Here is a 20,821-nt window from a genome sequence, read left to right on the forward strand (position 1 = left end):
CAATTGTTGTATTTCTGGAAATGTTCATTCCCCTCTTTTATTTTGTCTAGCATTCTGAAATTGTTATCCTAAAATGGTAATTAGTACAATTTAAACTGATCCATGTACTGTATGTCTTTACTGATTTATGTAATCTAAGTATAATTATCAATTGTAGTTTTCCCTCAGTTTGTTTATTGTGCAGTTTACTTGATTTTCATTATCCACTCATTTATTGATTCCCCAGTCCTTTACAGTGCACCTACAAACACACACACACATCCTGAGGGGTTTCAGAATCAGCAATCAACATGACCGGGTGTCTTGGTATAATGGAAGTAACAGAAGCCTCCCTAAGACGTTCGCTCAGGCATGTGAAAACTTCAGAGTCTAAACTAATCTAAACTAAGCCTTCCAAGCAACATTTTTAAATAACTGAAATATTGCATCTTTGAGTTTTTTGCAATAACATAATGAAATATTATTTTAAGTGATGAGGAATATCCTTCCAAACTGTTTTATGTGATTGTCACAAGGCAAAGAAATTCATATTGGTATCCTAAAGTACAGTCAAACCTCGTGAATCAGCCAGTGTACCATATTCTATAAGTCATGAAACTGCAGCCCTAATCTTTAAGGTGACATTTCCATCTTTACAGTACATTATACACACATTCATATGTGCGTATGGACTGGTGGGGAACATAAAGGCCACAGACAAAAGAGATCAACATTTATTGTGTATGTTCCCACTAATTACTTAACTCCTTTAAATTCGTCTTTTTGGTTTAGTCACTCGTTCTGTAGAGTTATAACCGTCACACTGGTATGTCATTTATCTATATACAGTACTGTGTATATTTATTTATTTTTTTGAGGTTGAGCACATGTAAACGAGCTCAAGTGTAAAGTGTCTCTATCAAATTGGGTACCCATAGTCAAAACCCAAACAGACACTTGTATAGCTTCCAAAGACATGTGTGTTGCTTGGTGGCTTTGCCCTGTGGCAGACTGGCATTTTTCTCCAAAGTACAGTAGTGGATAGGAAGATGTCTTTAAAAGTGAGTGAAAGAAAATGAAATGATTATTTTAGAAGTAAAAGTATAAAAGCGTATTTTATGAATTGAAAAAAAAAATTGACAGCCAGATGGTGCAGTGGGCAGTGCTGCTACCTCATGGATTCAGCACACTAGGATCAAATTCCAGCCCCAGTCATAGACCGTATGGAGTCTGCATGTTTTGCTATGTCTCCAGTTTTCTTCCAATATCTCCAGAAACATGCTGCCTAGGTCCAGTGGCAATTCTAAATTAATGATTGGATAAGCTTGAGTGTAGACTCTGTGGTGGACCGATGCCCTCTCTAGGACTGTTTCACTGCTCCTAAAACCACAACATACCACAATGGTGCTTACTTGCTCTGTGCCTTGTGCTCCCATGACAAATTCCAGCTCCCCAGAATCCTGATATGGAAATGGTGGGTGTTGCAAATGTATAGATGGAAATCTACCACAATAATTGCTGGGTAATATGTTCAAGAATTGTAGTGCTGTCATCTGAGTAACAGCACAGTACTGATTACTTTTCACATCTTACAATAATTTTAAAATCAAACATGTTTAATTTAATTCAGGATCATAGAGACTGGAGGTAATTCTGGCTGCTAGACATGAAAAGCCCTGGATAGGGAGTGAGTTCATTTTGCATTAAATAATTAATGATATTTCATTGTTAGGACTAGAAAAACTTTCTCATACCCAATTAGAAAAAAATGTACAAATATTATCCTTCTTGCGCCAAAATTAGGCACTTAATCCTCCTCTTCCTCCTTCTATCAGTTCCTAAAGCACAAAGATAATGAGATGGTTTGAGCTACTAGGGGGAATTTATTCTAAAGGTCAAGTTAGTTTCAGCCTCATAGCTTCTTTTAAATTAAGGTCAACTGGAAGGATTCAATAAAAAACATATACAGTTAAATAAGGCAAGTGAGATATACAATGACAATTGGCCTCTGCCGTCTTGGTTTCAAAACAGTAGAACTGTGCATTTTAAACTATTATAACATTACTTTTTTGTTAGAACTTTGTGTTTTTTGGTAAGGTTCCCAAATAGAACACTTGTATATAGTCCTATTTTTGTTCTCCAAAATTATCCATCCATTATCCAACTCGCTATATCCTAACTACAGGGTCATGTGAGTCTGCTGGAGCCGATCACAGCCAACACAGGGCACAAGGCAGGAAGTCAACCACGGGCAGGGTGCCAGCCCACAGTTGTTTCTAAAATTATTTAGCAAAAAATACACAAAGTTGTCTGATCAGGATTTAAATAGTAAAGAAGATGGCAAATAGTACAGTATTTGACTACTAGGTGAACCTTGAGTGATTTTGTAATTGAAACATTTACCTCAGCAATCATGCTCACTTGCCTATTTTGCCTCAGATACTCAAATATCAAATACCAAAGAGGCAACTTTTTGGTTTCTATATTGTAAAAAATTAAGTAATAGGATGATTTAATGATGCACATAGAACAGTAATTGTCATATAATGACATAGAATCTTGTAAATATGAATGCCACATGCACTCTGATCAAATTCATTCGTACGGCTGAAACCCTACAAAACATGATAGAAAATAGCCAGACGGTGGCTCAACATAAAATTTAAACATGGGAAATCCATTTGAAAATTAAGAGGCTGAAGAATCTGTTCTAAGGAGAATGTTGTGGTGAATGTTTTAGGTTAACAAATAGTGACATTTTGTATGCATTCATGCAGCATGACTAGTGCATTGGTGTATTCTGTTTGTGGCTTATAAACATTCCTGCTGCATAGGAACACTTTATTGGTATTCCCTGCCTTACAGCAGATCCAGTAAACCTGGATGAGTCACACTGAGAGAAGGATACCCCAAGCTAAAAGGAGAGGATTCACCACAGAGTAATGAAAATATTCTTGAACTGTGTTCTGCCAAAGTGGGATACTTTAATCATGCATATGTTTCTGTATACATATTTATGTGTGTATATATAGTATATATTATATATATGTGTATCTCCACTATATTTTTTTACATTTAATATATGTGTATCCATATCTATTTCTATCTCTCTCTCTCTGTATATATATATATATATATATATATATATATATATTATAAAACATATACCGTATAAGCTTATATACACTTTATATACACACACTTGTATACATCCATCCAGCCATCCATTATCCAACCCGCTATATCCTAACTACAGGGTCAGAGGAGCCAAATCCCAGCCAACACAGGGCGCAAGGCAGGAAACAAACCTTGGGTAGGGCACCAGCCCACCGCAGGGCATTCACACACACACACACACACCCACACACCAAGCACACAGTAGGGACAATTTAGGATCGCCAATGCACCTTACCTGCATGTCTTTGGACTGTGGGAGAAAACCCACGCAGACACGAGGAGAACATGCAAACTCCACTCAGCGAGGACCCGGGAAGTGAACCCAGGTCTCCAAACTGCGAGGCAGCAGCAATACCCACTGTGCCACCATGCCATCCATTATCCAACCTGCTATATCCTAACTACAGGGTCACGGGGGTCTGCTGGAGCTAATCCCAGCCAACTCAGGGCGCAAGGCAGGAAACAAACCCTGGGCAGGGCGCCAGCCCACCACAGCATGTGTGTATGTATATATATATATATATATATATATATATATATATATATATATATATATATATATATATATATATATATATATATATATGTATATATAGTGTGTGTGTATATAAACTATATATAAGCTTATACAGTATATGTTTTTTAATATATGTATATGCATGTGTGTGCATTATGTTTATGTATATACAGTGTCTGTATTTGAGTGTATGAGGTTTGTTTATGATCTTATTACATTTTCTTATATATGTGTGTGTCTGCTATATATGTATACACTACATGTAGAAACTGCATGTTTTAAAAATATATACGGTACATCGTATGACATTTATTATTTACCTCAAGCTACTTTATTTATTAATCAATAATGTAGTTTTTTAAACAATAAACATAAGGTCAGTGATAAGATTGTGTTTACTGGCTTTAGGTTAAGAAATGTTTTTTGGCACAATGTTGTTATATTTTTAATGCTGTGTTTAAAACCCAAGGGTCTAATTTTCAAATGCTCTATGAATATGTTCTTTTATATATATATATATATATATATATATGCTTGTATTCATAGCACATACACGCATTAAATGAGTTGAGGAAACTTTGCCAACCACAACAGTTATTCTTGAAATAAATTATTGTATAAAAAAGACATTTTTATACATAACACATTAATATATAGTGGCCTCATTAAATAAGTATTCATTAGAGCACTCTCAAGGTGAAAGAATTCATGCAAGAAAAAAAAAAATTTGAGACATATTGCCTTCTGGTGGAGATCATCTGATCACAGAAGTGACAAGTGCAATAAATATCACATGCTGCCTTCACAAGTCTGTCCCTGTGAGGAGTTTGGGTTTAAAAGAGGTTTCTTGCCAAGGAAGATTTAACATTTCAAATTATTTTTTTTATAAGTCATGTCAATCTCTTTAGATATTATTCTGGCCAATTTCTTAAAGTGTGTCTTAGATACATCAATAGGAAATGAACATCAAAACAAACTGTTGTTAAACACTTTTGTAAATAAGTTAATCCTCTGCATTTTTGAGCCCATGTATAGCTTTATAATATCATAAGTGCAGTAGCCTGAGCCTGTATTGGCAGAATCAAGTGCAAGGCAGGAGTGGAAGTTTGTGGGGTGCCAGTTGATCATAAGGTACGCTCACATGCAAATCTACTGGCTCATACCACAACACCAGTTAGGTTAACATGTATGTCTACCCATGTAAGAAAAAAGCTTGTACAGACAACAACCAAGGCATATAAATTCACACCCATGGTGAAGCTGTGATCTTGTATCACTGCCATACATGTTTTTACTTTAAAATAAACACATTTGAGTATCGAATTGACTCAAATACAAAGTTAATAAAATCTGTAGAAACATGTGATAGAATGGAAGTTAATGCAGCTGCCTAACAGCTCCAATGTCCTTGGCGTGAATCTTACCATAGCCTTAAAAAAGGGTTAAGCAAGCACAAATACAAATTATAAAATAAAGTAACAATCAAAACATCTGAGTGGAGTTTGCACAGTCTTCCAGTGTCTGTGTTGCTTTTACTCTGGCACATTGCTATTCTTCTAGAATCCCAAAAGCACCCAAATTAGGCTAATAAATTTGTCTAAATTGGCCAATAGTGTTTGCCCATGTGACTGAGACTATTCTGTATCTAAAAACCTGAACTCCATCCAGCTGTTAGTGGCTGCCTTGTGTCCAGTAGAATTATTGTTCTGCTCCCAACTCCCCAAATTGGATGAAAATAGATTAGTGAAGAAGTCGAAAATGCACCTCACTGAGCCGTCTAGTTGAACATTGGAATAACTAATTCAAATAACAATTTCTAAAATCTATTTTCCACAATGTAATATTATTCCTATTGTACCACTGTGCATTGATCTAGTAAAAAGTAAGTTTCAGTTTATGTAAAACATCACATTGGCACAGATCAGCTATTCTGGGTTTGAATCTTGTGCGGCCTTGTTGTCCGTGTGGAGTTCTCCACTTTTTCTCCCGCACTTCCTGTAATGTGAGGTTAAGTTAATTGACAATTCGAAGCTGGCTAAGCTCAGTGTGGGGGTGTGTATGCCCTGCACAGGAATGGCATCCTGTTTAAAGTTGTTTTCTGCCTTGTCCAAAGTGCTACCAGCATAGGCTGCTCCCCACCACCCACATCTTTGACCCTCAAAAGTGGTTCAAGCAGGTTTGAGAATGTTATGTTATAAATTATTAGGGCAAATGTTAGACATAAGGTAAATTAATTGGTGTTGTAGTTACACCTCTCAGTCAACTGCCAAGTGGTTCTAAAAAGTGAATTACAGATGCCTGCTAAATGATAAAATGAAACCCCATTCGAATGAACACCAGAGGGGCACCACTGATACTTTGTGGTATAGAATACATTCTAGGTGCTACAGAGTCATTATCGCTCCTGCATATTCAGTTCGTTTTTTGTAAACTTGTTTCATCAAGTACAAAAGAACATTATTTTAAATGTACAAGAATGGAAATAGAAGGAACAATCAGGCACGAGGTTCTTACAAAACAAATCTTGATGAAATTAAAAAATATCATCCTTGGATGCTCCCCACTGAGACAGGACTGAGGCCTGCCAGTTTAGTCTTTAAAGAATACTGTATACTTAATCTATCGGCTTGTAGGGTGACATCTATTCCCTTTCATGGGCCTTATACCACCCAGTACTGAGGGAATGGCAAAGACAAAGCAGTCTACTCTAACTTTTAGAAAGCTAAGAAGGTGTAAACAGTTAAATGTAAATCTGCTTTTGTTATATTAGGACGTCATGAGAACACAATGTCTGAGAAGCTAGTGAAATGAAGAGAATTCAGTCTGTACCTGATACTAAATATTTTTTATTTTCTCTTCACAGACAAACAGCATGAAGTGGAAATGCCCTCTCCAACACAGAAAGAGAAAGAGAAGAAAAAAAGGCCAATGTCCCAAATTAGTGGGGTAAAGAAATTAATGCACAGTTCAAGTTTAACAAATTCAAATATTCCACGATTTGGGGTGAAGACAGAAACAGAAGATTCTTTGGCAAAGGTAAGCTTTTGGTTAACCCAAGTCTATTTTTTGAAGATATTAAATGTCAGAAGCAGACAAATTCTCCTCCTCCATTCCCCTGCTGCTTTTCCAATTAACAAGTACATTTTAAAAATAACTCCCTGAAAATCCACCACTCTAATTTTACTCCTGCAATTTACACGTCTTCTCACTGTAATTCTGTAAAGACTAGGTGACTTATCAGTAAACCATATCTGTCATGAGTCGCTTAGCCAGGGGGCTTCACAGCTCAGATTAAAAGAAGAGAACACTGGTTTCTTAAATCATATATGATTAAAACAACCTAGTCTGTTGTTTAACAAATCTTTAAAAGATCCAGACTTCCAAATAATATGAAATATGAGTGGAAAATACTGTGATTTTTGGAGAGGCATTAACAGTTTAATCTAAGTGTTACTGTTTTTTTTTATTTCAGGAGTTAGAAGATGTTAATAAATGGGGCCTTAATGTATTCAAAGTTTCAGAGTATTCGGGAAATAGGCCATTAACGGTCATTATGTACACCATTTTCCAGGTGAGAAACAATGAAGACCTTCTTCGCATTCTGTGTTGTGTGATTTGGAATTGTGTCTAAGACGAAAAAATACATTAATAGAGTTAGAATTGCAAAGGACATTTAAGGAGCATCAGCATCCTGAATCACGTGATAGTAGTAGTAATGCATTTTTTTCCATTGATAATGCAAATGTTTGTTTTTTTTTCATGGATCTGTATTTGTTGTTTTGACAGCAACCAAATAACACACCACTTAACATAATATCTTAACCCCAAGGTTTTTAAGGAAGAATAAGATATATAATGTAATTAGGACAAAATTTGAAAGTCGCACCTACAGAATTGTTTTTTTTTTTCTATACTGGCCTTGTGCTGATGATAAAAGATTTTGATGGGGTACACCTACACCAAAACAATTACATGGAGAAATTAAACAATTCATTTTACTTAGGAGTTTGGTGTAGCTATGAGCTCACTGCTTCCTAGTGCGCATGTAAATTGTTACACATAATAGTGCACACATTTCAGCATTTTTGAAAATACATTGTGGGCATTCGTGTGGGTTGTAGGGTTTATCTACTTATCTGTCCACTTTGATAAGGTCAATAAATGAATATGTTATTCCATGGATTCTGTAAATAAGTCAAAGCTTGCAAAAAACAGCATGCTCTACAAATGTTCTTGCCCTAAATCATTGCCAAGACAGCTATGGAATATCATATTCATTTTCCAAATGTTCATATTGAATGATCCAAAGGCCATCACAGGATACACTCATGGCTGCACCCACTCTTACTCATACTGGGTCAATTTAAAGTTCCCAGACAACCTGATAACACTCCAGGATAGGGGCCAACACCAATAAGCACACCTTACAATAGGGGCTACCACGAGTCCATCTTTTACTCACTGCTACCTAATAAGAATCTTAAAAGGTTTTGTTTGAGTTATTTAGAGATGGATATTTGATAGATGTGCTATAGCAAGTCCTTAAATCCCCTATCCTATAGTGAGCTAACAACAAGTGTTTTTGGATGCTGAAGGAAACCAAAGTTTCTGGAGAAAACCACTTACACAAAAAAAAAAACAGAAGAAAGTGACCAGGCCAGTATTTGATCCTGGATTCTAGAGCTGTGAGACAGCAACACTAATCACTGGGTCACCATGATATTCATACTGACTGCTCTTTGTGACTAGTGTGTTAGTAACAGAAGACTTGTGAAATTTAGTACATTAAATAGATTCAGCCAACAAATTATTCAGCAGAAGTGCGTCAGCACTACTGGGGCTTCTGTAAAACAATGGCAATATGTCAGCATAATGCCTCACTATGAATGTAACTGCTGTTTTAATCTTTGGTCAAGTCAGAAGGTTTTCTTTCTTTTTAGTCAATCTGATGTGTATTTTAGTATGGGTGTATTGTTTGTCATAATGTAACTATATTGTTTTTTGTCAATTCAGCTTCTGTAAAAAGCCAAACTTCCTCTTGTGGTCAATTACAAATGCTATCGTGTTTGCAAGTATAATAAAGATCAGTCTGTATAAAAAACTGAAGGAAAACTGAAGACTAAAAAAAGTAAAGCCAGGAATAAGTAATTGACAAGGAGTCAGAAAAGTACTCACTTGGAATGTCTAGTGTAAAAACAGTTTACAATTTATAACATATGGTGTAGTTCTTCACAGGCCCACATGCGTGGATTTTTAACATTACAGTACTAACTGCCATGATATGAGGAATTTGCTCACATGGATGGAACATGCAATACTACTGAAAAAAATAGAAAGATCTCTTCAGTCAATGATTTTTGTACTTATACATCAAACCACTGAATGGTCTTTCTGTTTTATTTGGTTGTATTATCATACCACACACTGATACCACCAGATATGACACTTCTCATGTTGCAGTGATTGAAATATCCACTTGCTCATTCTACATTTCCTTAGATGCCTCAAAAATAAATGTTGGCAGCCTGTTGTGTGTTTAGACCATAGCATCTGTGTAAAAATATCTATCTATCTATCTATCTATCTATCTATCTATCTATCTAATCCTACCAACTATGCTAAAATATCTATCTATCTATCTAATCCTACCAACTACGCTAAAATATCTATCTATCTATCTAAGTGCAGTATTCAGTAACACACATTGCTCAGACATGTCAGCTTGTACCTAAGCAAGTCCAGGTTTATAACAGTAAAGTGAAATTGAACCTATTTTTTTAACAAAAAAATGTTGTCAAATGAATTTACATGTATCTGCAGAAATACAATATTTAATAAATAATCTTTTGATATTAAATATAAAATAACATCCCACTTTAGTAGTAAAATTGTTTGTATTTAAACTGGTTTAGTTTAAAATAACCCCTTTCATTTTTCTTGTTCATTCCAGGAACGGGATTTATTAAAAACATTCAAAATTCCTCTAGACACATTTATCACTTATCTGATGACATTAGAAGATCATTACCACACAGACGTTGCATATCATAACAATATTCATGCTGCAGATGTTGCTCAATCAACCCATGTGCTGCTGTCCACCCCTGCTCTGGAGGTGAGTATGAAGTATAATGCAAGAAACATAAACTATAATCTTAGTAAGAAAAAATCCCAGCAAACAGAGTGCCATTGTAACAGCATACAACTAAGTATTTTCTAAATTTCATTAACATGTACATATGAAATTGTGACTCACAGACATTACTTGCAAGCTGCTCATTTAACATTGAATGTTAGTTACACAAATCAACACAGAAGTTTTAACTAACCTTGGCTGAAAATAAATAAATAAATTAAAGTATCACTTCCTACAGCAAGGAGTTCTTTATGAGTGATACTTCCTTTGACGTCAAGCTTACATTAATAACAGTGTTATTTCCTAGAGGTGTTGAGTAAACTTGTCTCAGAGGACAACGTTGCAAGTGTAAGAAACCTGCTCAATCCCTAATGGATAAGAATATCTTCAGCCAAGAACTGCAACATGCATTTTAATTATAGATCAACTGTTAATGATTCCAGACTTTAAATTCAGCTTGGTTTGGGTTTAACCCATAATTCCTCTTGCTACAGTTTGCAGGAAGGAAATGCTAGGAAAATAATCTGTCTTAATAATGATTCTTCTGTCTTAACTAAAAATACAATTGTTTATTATTTAAGGCTTAAGATTAACACTGCAGCTGTCTTAAGGTTTTGTGTTAATTTATTAGGGTTATAATTATGTTATGAAAAATGATCGATTATTATACAAAGGACAAAAAAATTGCCTCTCTGAGATAAAGACAGTATCTAGATCTAGTAGTTCTGCCCCACCTCCTTCAAACTTAAAAGAAATAATTTTACTAATTATCAAATTAGGGGAGCTCAGATTATCTGGGGCATGGTTAAGATTGCTCTTGATTGATACTGTAGTGCAACATCAGCGACTGATTCAAAGAGCTTTTAACTACGTACATGATAAGATGGCTTACTTACTTACTGCATTGTAAAACATTGTACAGATAAGACTTGCGTAGACAGCCTCCTTTGCTAAGTTATGAAACTAGAAGTCCAACTGTAATTTTGTTCTTTTTCTTTTTAAAATGGTAAATATAAAGTGAACATTAGAAGATCTCTGTCTTTTGTTAGTTTTACATGCAGTTTGTTCTGATTTTGTTTTTTTTTTTTAATGCATAGTTTATTCTGTGTTTAAGTAATATAACAGAGTAAAATATAATCTAATCAGAAAAAAGTGAAATGTCTGAATATGACCACCTTGGAATATGTCCCCAATATCAGCACATTTCAATGGCTAACTGTCTTTTTTTAACTCTGGATACAGTGAATGGTACCCTGTCACATCCCACCTCCTTGTTCCCTCATTCAAAGGGAGTAAACATTTTTGTAATCCATTTATTGACGTCTTATGTTGCACCCACGCGCACCGGGAGTTTTTGGAGTTACCACTCTTGACGTCTCACCATCCCACTTCATTGTGTTTAAGTGAATTTCTAGTTGCCACTTTGAAAGCAATACAAGGTCATTGTTAATTTGTTAGTTAAAGCATATAATAATACACTTACTGTACATTTTAGGGCAAAATATTTAGAAATCTAGATGCATTAATTATACATAGCATTGCTCTGAATAGAGGTTTGACTACTCCAATGCCATTTCTGAATGATGTGGTTTTTTATTTTAAATTAATTAATAAGGTGAAAGGTCAGCATTATATCATAGCTCAAGCAATTCAGGTAGCATTGTTTCCTTTGAATTGTCCCACTAAGAGCTACCACTTTGAAGAGCTCTCAACAGGAAACTCGTATTTCACAGCATGTGTATGTTTATTTTTAAATTAAAGTGTTTCTCCAAAACCATACGCAGCCTAAGCTACAATATAAACTTTACCCAAAAGAAAATATAAAATAAAATAGAAGGTTCCTTCCTACTGGCTCTTAAAATAGAGAGCATGTTTCTAATAAGTACCATGAGTGTTCTCAAACAACTGCCTCTAGGTCCTTCATAACACACTGTTCACTATGAACAATCTGAACATCCCTCCATAGAGAAAACCCACAGGTATGCACAATATTGCCTTTTAGTGTGTCTTCTTGTGGAAAATATGTCGCATGACACAATATTCACTGTTTTTCAACCCCCCAAAAAACTGTAAAACCGTCACAAACACTTTTTATTGAGATTTGTGTTTCACAATTGTGAAATCACTTGTAAAACTAATTTTAGTGTTTAGAGTTTCACGAAACTCATTCATTTCTTGCTAACAAACACTAAAATTGGAATTATAAGACAGGCAAGGGTCCATCGACTAGGCAAGTTTTCTTATACTGAGCAAGATCAGAAATAATTCTTGAGGAAGTAATGATTTAAGTCAAAAAGTCTCAAACAAGTAATTTTCAGTATTCAGGTGTTGATGCGTGTAATTATAGTTACGCGGTTTGAAGGTCACTATCTCTGATGTGTGCTCCAATAGTTACCAGATAATTGTACTGAATGTGAAGGGGGTTTTTACTCTTTACTAAGATACACCTTGAAACACTGCAGTCTTTGTCTTCAGACTCACCTTGCCATTTTCTTCTGTATTATTACAGAATCCTCTTGTAGCAAATTTCTTAATTATTGTTTTTGCTTCTCTCTTTAGGCTGTCTTCACAGATTTAGAGATTCTTGCTGCCATTTTTGCCAGTGCTATCCATGACGTAGATCATCCAGGAGTCTCCAACCAGTTTCTTATAAACACAAGTGAGTAGGTTAGACTCATATTAGTCTCTGCAGTGAGCCTGCTACCTCAATGATGTGTGCATATACGGTATGTGTAATTTGCCACCTTATTCTCCAACCCATTTTCAATTTTTGGATTACAGCCTAACAGGGTGCAAGTCATTGACCCATGCAACTAGCCCTAAACTGGACATAAGACACACCCAGATTTGGTCATACTGAGCCAATTTAGAGTTTGCAAATAATTAAAAATGCATATTTTAAAAAGCAAAGCTCCCAGTGAAGATTTTCATGAGTGTGGAGAGAATGTTAAAATTCTGCACACACAGTGACCAAGCCTGGGTTCAAACCTAAGTACCTGGTCCTTTATGTCAGCAGTGTTAATACAATGCTACTTACAGTATATTCTTTAAATGCCAAAATAGAGCAGCAGTAACATTGAGTGTTTTCTTTAATACTATATTTTGTTTAGTTTGTAAATCTTTATATGATAAATAATATTCAATTACTGCTTGTTTTAATCTTATTCCACTGCCTTTCTACACATGTAACAATATTCTGCTCCTTAAGTTTGTTAATCAGTAACTTGCTAGTTGCATACTTTTAAATCAAATGTTCTTACCCTGTTCTGAATGAATGCCAGTGCTGATGGGTTGTTATTTGTCCAAAATATTTTCTGGATCAAGAGAGATATTTTCTCTTCTTCTGTTCCCCAAATCCCTGTGTGTTTTTTTCCCATATGTCAGTTCGGGGGCTGCCCTGTAGTAAACTGCAATTAGATGAGTCATCACTCATGAAACAAAGGAATTCCATCAACAGTTATGGATCATGCAGCAGACAGCTGGTGCGACATGTGAAGGAAATTTAATAAAAGGGCACCTCTATAGTATATTCTGCTTCAAGGAAACACATGTGTCATAATGTTTAATAAAAATAAAAACTCAGGTGGTGATTGGAGCTGTGCAGTACTGTGAGCATTAAACTCGCAAGAAATATACAGAAAAACAGTCAGAGCCCGCTCTCCCCATCACTGAATTGGATTAGGATGATTAGGAAGTTCATTGATGGAATAATCATCTTAGTCATTGCTTGAGCTAAGACAAAAAGAAGAAATACCTACAGCAGTCACAATTTCAAAATAGCTAAATTAGTTTACTACTATGATACAAATAATTATAATTTGTTGCTTTGATAATTAAAATATACAATAGCATTAATTGTTTTTGTGGCTAAAGAAATGCCTGCTCATGTCATGCCAACATTTGTTCTATTCTTACACTTTTTTTTTATGTCATATTAAATACAGCAGTTGTGACCCAGAGAGTAACACAATAAATTAACAGTTGAATTATATTTTAGCCAATATGTTTGCACAAGTACCTTCTATAGTGCCTAGACTATTAATATCTTTAGCGAAAATGCATACAGTGCTTAATAAAAAGTGTTTAATATTTGAAAACATAAAATGACCATACATTCAAAATCTACTTACCTAATGGAGGAAAAGGATAATATTGATCAATCAGTTCATTAATTATCAGTTTTGCCTTTGGCAATGCTGGAAATTATTTTAAACCAATTAACAAAATGCCCCCTCCATGGACGCCAATTTGACGCAGATTGAGTGACAGATCACTGTTTCACTTTCCAACCAGGATGACAGAAACATGAAGAGAGCTTACAATTTATTAACAAGATTCATAAATCGGCAAAAGTTTATATTAAGCACTTTTACTTTCTGTGTTGTGGATCAGCAAGTTGATATACTTAGCTTTAACAAATAATCCAGACATGCTTGCTGCAATAAACAGAAAAAAACTAATAGAGATAGAGAGATAAGTTATGCAAATGTGTATATATATGCTTGTGTGTGTGTGAGTAAATATATATAGAGAGAAAGAAAGCGATATATATAGATACTGTAGATTTAAACAAAGGACACAAACAAACAACACAAAACATAAAAGTATGTTAGCTTAGTTTAATATTTCCTGTCCAATAGCCCTAACTTATGAACTCTGATCTTTCAGTTTATGTGGTTAAGATGGAAGTTCTTTACCTAGATATTAAGTTTCTAATGACACAATGCTGTGTTCATTTACTCCGTACTAGTCTACGCTCACTTACCTCCCCCCACACAGATTTGCTGTGTGTATATGTGTGAAATGCTGCTCTGCACTTTCATACTGGATTTAGAAAGAAACTTAAAACAGCTAGAATTTATCCTTCACAAGGTTATTTATTACCTCCCTTCCAGTTGCAGTGACACCAATACATTATCTGGCTTTATGCTATCTATTAAGTTACCATGAATAGTTCTCAGTGTTTTGTTCCTTTTCTGGTGGGCTTTCTCTTTGTAGTGGCCACACCCTATAAGCAATGTGTCTCTGCTACTGACCAGAAGTTACAGCCAGGTTGATAGCACTTAGCTGATAGAGGAATCCCAGATTTGGGTGTGCACAGGATTTTATAGGAAGTAAACACCTTGCCAATGGTTTCTTAGGGGCACATAAGCCCTTTCTTTTTGGTTGACTATTGGAGCTAATTTTTGTCCATCAGGGTGGCCATTCGTTGAATTTTGGCTCTTTGTTTGAACCTATGAGTCCAGAAAGTGACTCTAAGAGATGACTCTGAGTGTCCCTAGGTCTGTGATTGGTCATCTTATCAGCGAAGGTGCAGAGGCTACATTCTAAAGAGGGGCCCTGTCATTGAAACTGGTTGACCTTATTATATTAAAAGTGTCTGGCCCTGGCTTGTGTTCCAGGCAGATCAGAATGGATAATATTAGTCTGACCTACTCTAATAAGCACTTTTTTGAAATGTGTGAGCAAAACAATAACACCCAGAGAAACTCACAGATAGAACATGGAAGTAAATATTGCTCGATTATGTTTACTTCTTTTGTAAGTCGCTTTGGATAAAAGCATTTGCCATGAAAATAAATGTAAATATTTTAATATTTATGCTAGTCTCACTAATGTAATATATCATTTACATTGAGTAAAGAAAACTAAAGTATAATAGCAAGAACTTACTCATGATTAGATATTTGAAACAATGATTGCAGTGAGTTCCAAAACTCAAATTAATTAAAAGAAAAAAGGGAATCTTTTTTTTGTAACAATTTAATCCAGTGGCAGGTCTGTGGTGGTCCTTAGTTGAGCTCAGTGCTCCTTTGTATAATAATAGATAGGATACGAGCTGCAGCTGAGTAAAAATGCAGACAATTCAGAGTGTCTAGTTAGCCTATGTTGCATGCATGTGAGATGAGCCAGGAAACCAGAGCATGCAAAGATATCCTGCATAAACACAGAGAAATCATGAAAACGACACATAGATGGCGCTCTTAGGTAAAAAGCCTTAACCTTTAATCAATCATAAAAAACAGCTCATGTCTTTCACTATGTAAAACTATTGGTTTAACAGTAAAATATTGAAAAACCAGTATTTTATTGTGTGGAAAGAAACTGAATGTAAAATTTCTTACTCTAGTTTAGTTGCAGTGGGATTACATAATGTGTTTAAAAATGCAAAATCAATAGCTTTGTCATACAAATTATAAAAATGGAGGGCAAAGCAAATTAACTGTCTAAGCCAAAAAGATAATATCAACCTTTCTAGCAATTAGACAAAATGCATACAGCAAGTGACTCCATTCATAGTTCACAAAACAGTGGTTGAAGAAATGGCCTCGGACAACAGGCTTGCAAACATTTGTAGTAATGTTGCAGACTTTGACCTTTTAGCCAAGTTTTCCTTGAATGTTTTCTAATTAACAAGAAACCCCAGTAACTATAGAAACTAAGACATTCAGTGCAGGAAAAAAGACAGTTCTGGAATACATGATGGTGTGAAGCATGAAGCACGAAACCTTATGGCAGCCATCTTAGAGCTTTCAGAAGCAAATATAAAGAAGAAAAAAAAATGAAAGCACTGCGCATGTTTGACATTTCCAATATATTTCAGTTATTTGAACTCTGGGATTTGGTCTAACATGTCCTGTAGTGCTAGTGATGATTCAAATAAAATAAAATGGCATGACAGAAAGCAATAGGTCATTTAATATGTTTTTATCGGATATTATTAATACTTCTAATATTATTTTTGGTACTTTGGGGTTGTGAGGTTTTGGCTGATTTTATTACATTTTCACTATTAATAATGTTAATGTTTTCTTGTAAACCCTATTGTATTCTGAACCCACAGGAAAATCTTAAATAATGTATTTTCTGAAAAATGTCTCTGCTGCTTTCAGACTCTGAGCTCGCCTTGATGTACAATGACTCATCGGTGTTGGAGAATCATCATCTGGCTGTGGGCTTCAAGCTGCTACAAGAGGAGAACTGTGATATATTCCAGAACCTGACCAAAAAACAGAGACAATCACTGCGGAAGATGGTTATTGACATTGTGAGTGAATCATGTGTAGAAAAACAAACCATTTATCTCAGTTATCGTAAAAATCGCAATGGCCATCATTTTGTTGTAAATATTTAGTGCTATAAAATGTACAGCTTTATTAAAATGAAAATGACACATTAAATAATTGAATATTTTTTCCCCTTAGGTCCTTGCAACAGACATGTCCAAGCATATGAATTTATTAGCAGACTTGAAAACTATGGTTGAAACCAAAAAAGTTACCAGCTCTGGAGTCCTTTTATTAGACAATTATTCAGACAGAATACAGGTAAACACTTATAGACTGAAACCTTACAATTTATTAGCTGTATTTTTGGGCAAAGGTATTTGATTAAGCCACTGTCTCATATATATGCAAAAAAGAAACTAATTAAAGCTATTATAACAATGAAAGATATTACAGATTTAATATGTATTTGTTAACTGTATTTAATGGGCAAAACTATATGATGCTGCATTTTCTTCTTAGACGTTGCAGAAAAACAAAACAGCTTAAAACATGTTCATGAGGGCTGTGAAATCCAATGCAGAGAGTCACCATCATTATGACACAGATTTTAGGCATTGCTACCACGGACTTCAAGTCCTGTATCTCTTGTAGCGCTGGTTTATGTCTTGTATTTTACGCTTCTAGGATAGAATCCAGTCTTATATAAACATGTACTGGGAGAAGCAGTTTTAGTAATAAATGAATTATTACTCAAGCTAATCTGGCAATGAAAAATGTCTTGCAGAAATATGATTGTGTAGCCCTTTAAATTTATTGGAGCCATCAACACTCTTATTAACTGTAATGTGAAATAGTGCACCTAATGTAGATTAGAAGCTGAACTTTGTTGGACTTCTAGTGTAAATAGATCTATGGGGCAACATTTTGTACAAGATACAGTGTAGTAGCACAATAATCTAGAACAGTGTTAGTTTCAAATTACTTTGCTATCTAAGACAAAAAAGCAAGGTGTACCCTTAAGGTGATTAAAATATATCATGTTGAAAGAATCTTTGTAAGCATGCCTTGTTAAGGCTGATTCCAAGCCTTCTTACTCAAGGTGTCAACAAGAAATACAATTTAATGTCTTTTATGCATCATAACCAAGGGAAGAAATATTTTTTCTTTGTGTTTTCAAAGATTCTGTTAATTTTAACATTAACTGGAAGGATTCTAAAAGTGTGTTATTTGGTCACTGGTGTCTAAAGCAGCAGCGAGGAAACAGTGAGAACTTAGTCCATGTTTTATTCGCTCAATTCAGTGGTTTCTTTTTGGTAAGATACAGTATCCCTAGGTTGTTATTTAGTAAAGATACTAAGAGACAGGGATAAGCTACTTGCAAAACACATAGAATTCTAATCTCAAAGAGCTGCTAAACTCACATTCTTTTCCAAATTACTCAGATATGTTACATGTACATGGATTTATGTATATATGTCTGAATCAATAGATAAGCAGGCAGGCAGGCAGGCAGGCAGTTAGATAGATAGATAGATAGATAGATAGATAGATAGATAGATAGATAGATAGATAGATAGATAGATAGATAGATAGATAGATAGATAGATAGATAGATAGATAGATAGATAGATAGATAGATAGATAGATAGATAGATAGATAGATAATGTGGACGACCAGGGGGCATAGCTGCCACCCTACCCGACACAGACAGGCAATGACACAAGTGCAGATGCAACACATGTTTATTTTTCCACATGGGAACAGCCTTCCTCTGCCTCCTTTATAGCACAGTTCACCAGTACACAAAGCACACGTAATCTTCTACCTTTGCCCTTTTCTCACCATCACTCTTCCTCTAGCAAACTTCGTCCTATTCCACCCGACCTGCTGGCTCCTTTTATAAGTCACCCGGTAGTGTTCCAGTTGCTTGTTGACTAATTTCTGGCAGCACGTCCGGGTATGGCAGAAGTGCTGCAACCCAGGACTCCAACAACGTTCAAGCACCCTCTGGCGGTGACCCTAGAGAAAGCCAAGGTGGCTGCCCTCTAGTGTTCTGGGGAAGATAATGCCCCAAACACAGTCTCTCCCCTGGTCCTTCCATTAAAGGGGCATCCCAGATGGGTAAGAGTTCTGGCCGGCTGTCACAGTAGATAGATAGATTTAATTTGCTTCCATTTAAAACTTTAAAGGATATTTTTTTGTACAATTTGCAATATAGTATGTCAGTTTTTGAAAGCCACCCTAGGTGAAGTTGTCTGCTAAATAATAATAAGAAAAAGAACGTATTGACTCCTCTAGTAATGCCTTCTTTGTGGTAATAATAGGATAGGCTTCCCCTGCATGAATGTGTTTTTTTTTCTTAGTGGTTACCTATAAAAAACACTATTTCAAGCATAACTAATCTTTTATTGAGTATGTAAACATATGTATATATTGTGTAGTGCTGATCAAAATAGAGAGTTATAGAGTTAGTTTTGTATGTCTAGTTATAACAGTAAATGTTTTCTTATCCATAGGTTCTGCAAAACATGGTTCACTGCGCAGATTTAAGCAATCCTACCAAACCACTTCAGTTGTATCGGCAATGGACAGACCGTATCATGGAAGAATTTTTTAGTCAAGGAGACCGGGAAAGGGAAAGGGGGATGGAAATCAGTCCGATGTGTGACAAGCACAATGCATCTGTTGAAAAATCACAGGTAATGGCTGACACTTTAAAAAAATGTTGCTTTTTTATTTTTGTTTGTTAATAATAGATGATCAATTTGAACAGTTTGCCAATGTTTAGCTTTCCCAAACTAAAAGCATTCCAAATGCTTCTGCTTGCCTCCTGCTCTCTCTCAATTCCCTGTCAACGCTGTCTCCCTGTTTGGAAGACCTTTTCCGACTCACCTTGTGATTCTAGAAATAGCAGACATTAGTGTTAGAATTTCGAAGTTTAATGTACTGTATGTAATATAAGCCATGGGACCCCAAGCCTTAGAACCCTTTAGGAGCTCTTTGTTACTTTGCAGTTCTGTTTACTGGCTGAAATGAAAAAAACAAAAAACAGACATGCACCACTTTTGACCATCCCCATGGTGTCTCCATGGTACGTTCATTATTTAAATGGCCACTGGCTGCATCCTCTTACCTCTTCCTCCTCTTATTTTTACCAACTACTGCAGAGGTTCTTCTATCTCTGTCTGTGTCATCACCTTCTTCTGCTGGGACCTTGTCATGCTGTACCCTGTGTACCCCTATTCATTTTTGCATAGCATATTACGATATGGAACAAGAAGGGTTACATTTTTCTGTATTCTAACATTCACCATTAGCAAGTCAGCCTAATGTAATGGCATTGAACTGACAACTGTCATAAAAGGGCAAATTTATAAACCATCATGTTGGCTTCTGCAAATAAATCAAACTATAATTATTGTTGCACAAAATGAATCGAGAAATCTTACGCATTAAAAAAATGTTATATTTGTCTTTTAAATAATTAAGAATATCTCCATGTCTGAATAATTTATGTGTGTATTGTGGAACGAGCCCCGGACACAGACAGGCAGACATGTTGTAAATCACCACCACACGTTTATTTACAATATTTACAATGTCAAATAGTGCCACACAACCCCTAGACTTCCTTAAAGTCCAGGCCTCTCACACGCTTTGCCTTTCTCTTCAGGCCGCCTCCACTCTCTCTTCTTTTGCTTCGTCCTCTCCTCACCCGACTCCAGCCCTGAATGAAGGGAGGCGGCCCCTTTTATCCTCACCAGGATATGCTCCAGGTGTGTTCTGGCAACCTCCCACCGACACACCCCAGTGTGGTGGAAGTGCTGGCTGCATCCCCGGAAGCACTCTGGGTGTCCCTGCTCTTCTTCCCCCCAGCACTTCCGGGTGTGGCAGAAGTGCTGAGGTCCAGGGCTCCAAAGGCATAGGGGCACCCCTTGGCGGTGACCACAGGCCCCTACAGGGTTGAGCTTTAAAGCTCTGTACCCATGGTCCCCATAGCA

At 35.8% G+C, this 20,821-nt stretch overlaps 1 protein-coding gene across 10 annotated transcripts in view; it reads left to right on the forward strand.

The window, feature by feature from the left end:
- pde4d (phosphodiesterase 4D, cAMP-specific) overlaps positions 1-20,821 on the forward strand; it is a 1,397,741-nt gene that overhangs the window by 1,373,143 nt on the left and 3,777 nt on the right. For all 10 annotated transcript variants that reach the window (XM_039758727.1, XM_039758724.1, XM_039758725.1 and 7 more), the window contains 7 exons: positions 6,537-6,709; positions 7,146-7,244; positions 9,624-9,788; positions 12,369-12,468; positions 16,703-16,857; positions 17,015-17,137; positions 19,337-19,519. In XM_039758727.1, the coding sequence (XP_039614661.1) occupies positions 6,537-6,709; positions 7,146-7,244; positions 9,624-9,788; positions 12,369-12,468; positions 16,703-16,857; positions 17,015-17,137; positions 19,337-19,519 (998 nt within the window). The remainder of the gene's footprint in view (positions 1-6,536; positions 6,710-7,145; positions 7,245-9,623; positions 9,789-12,368; positions 12,469-16,702; positions 16,858-17,014; positions 17,138-19,336; positions 19,520-20,821) is intronic.

This window comes from Polypterus senegalus, chromosome 7 (genome assembly GCF_016835505.1).
Source record: "Polypterus senegalus isolate Bchr_013 chromosome 7, ASM1683550v1, whole genome shotgun sequence".
NCBI lineage: Eukaryota > Metazoa > Chordata > Cladistia > Polypteriformes > Polypteridae > Polypterus > Polypterus senegalus.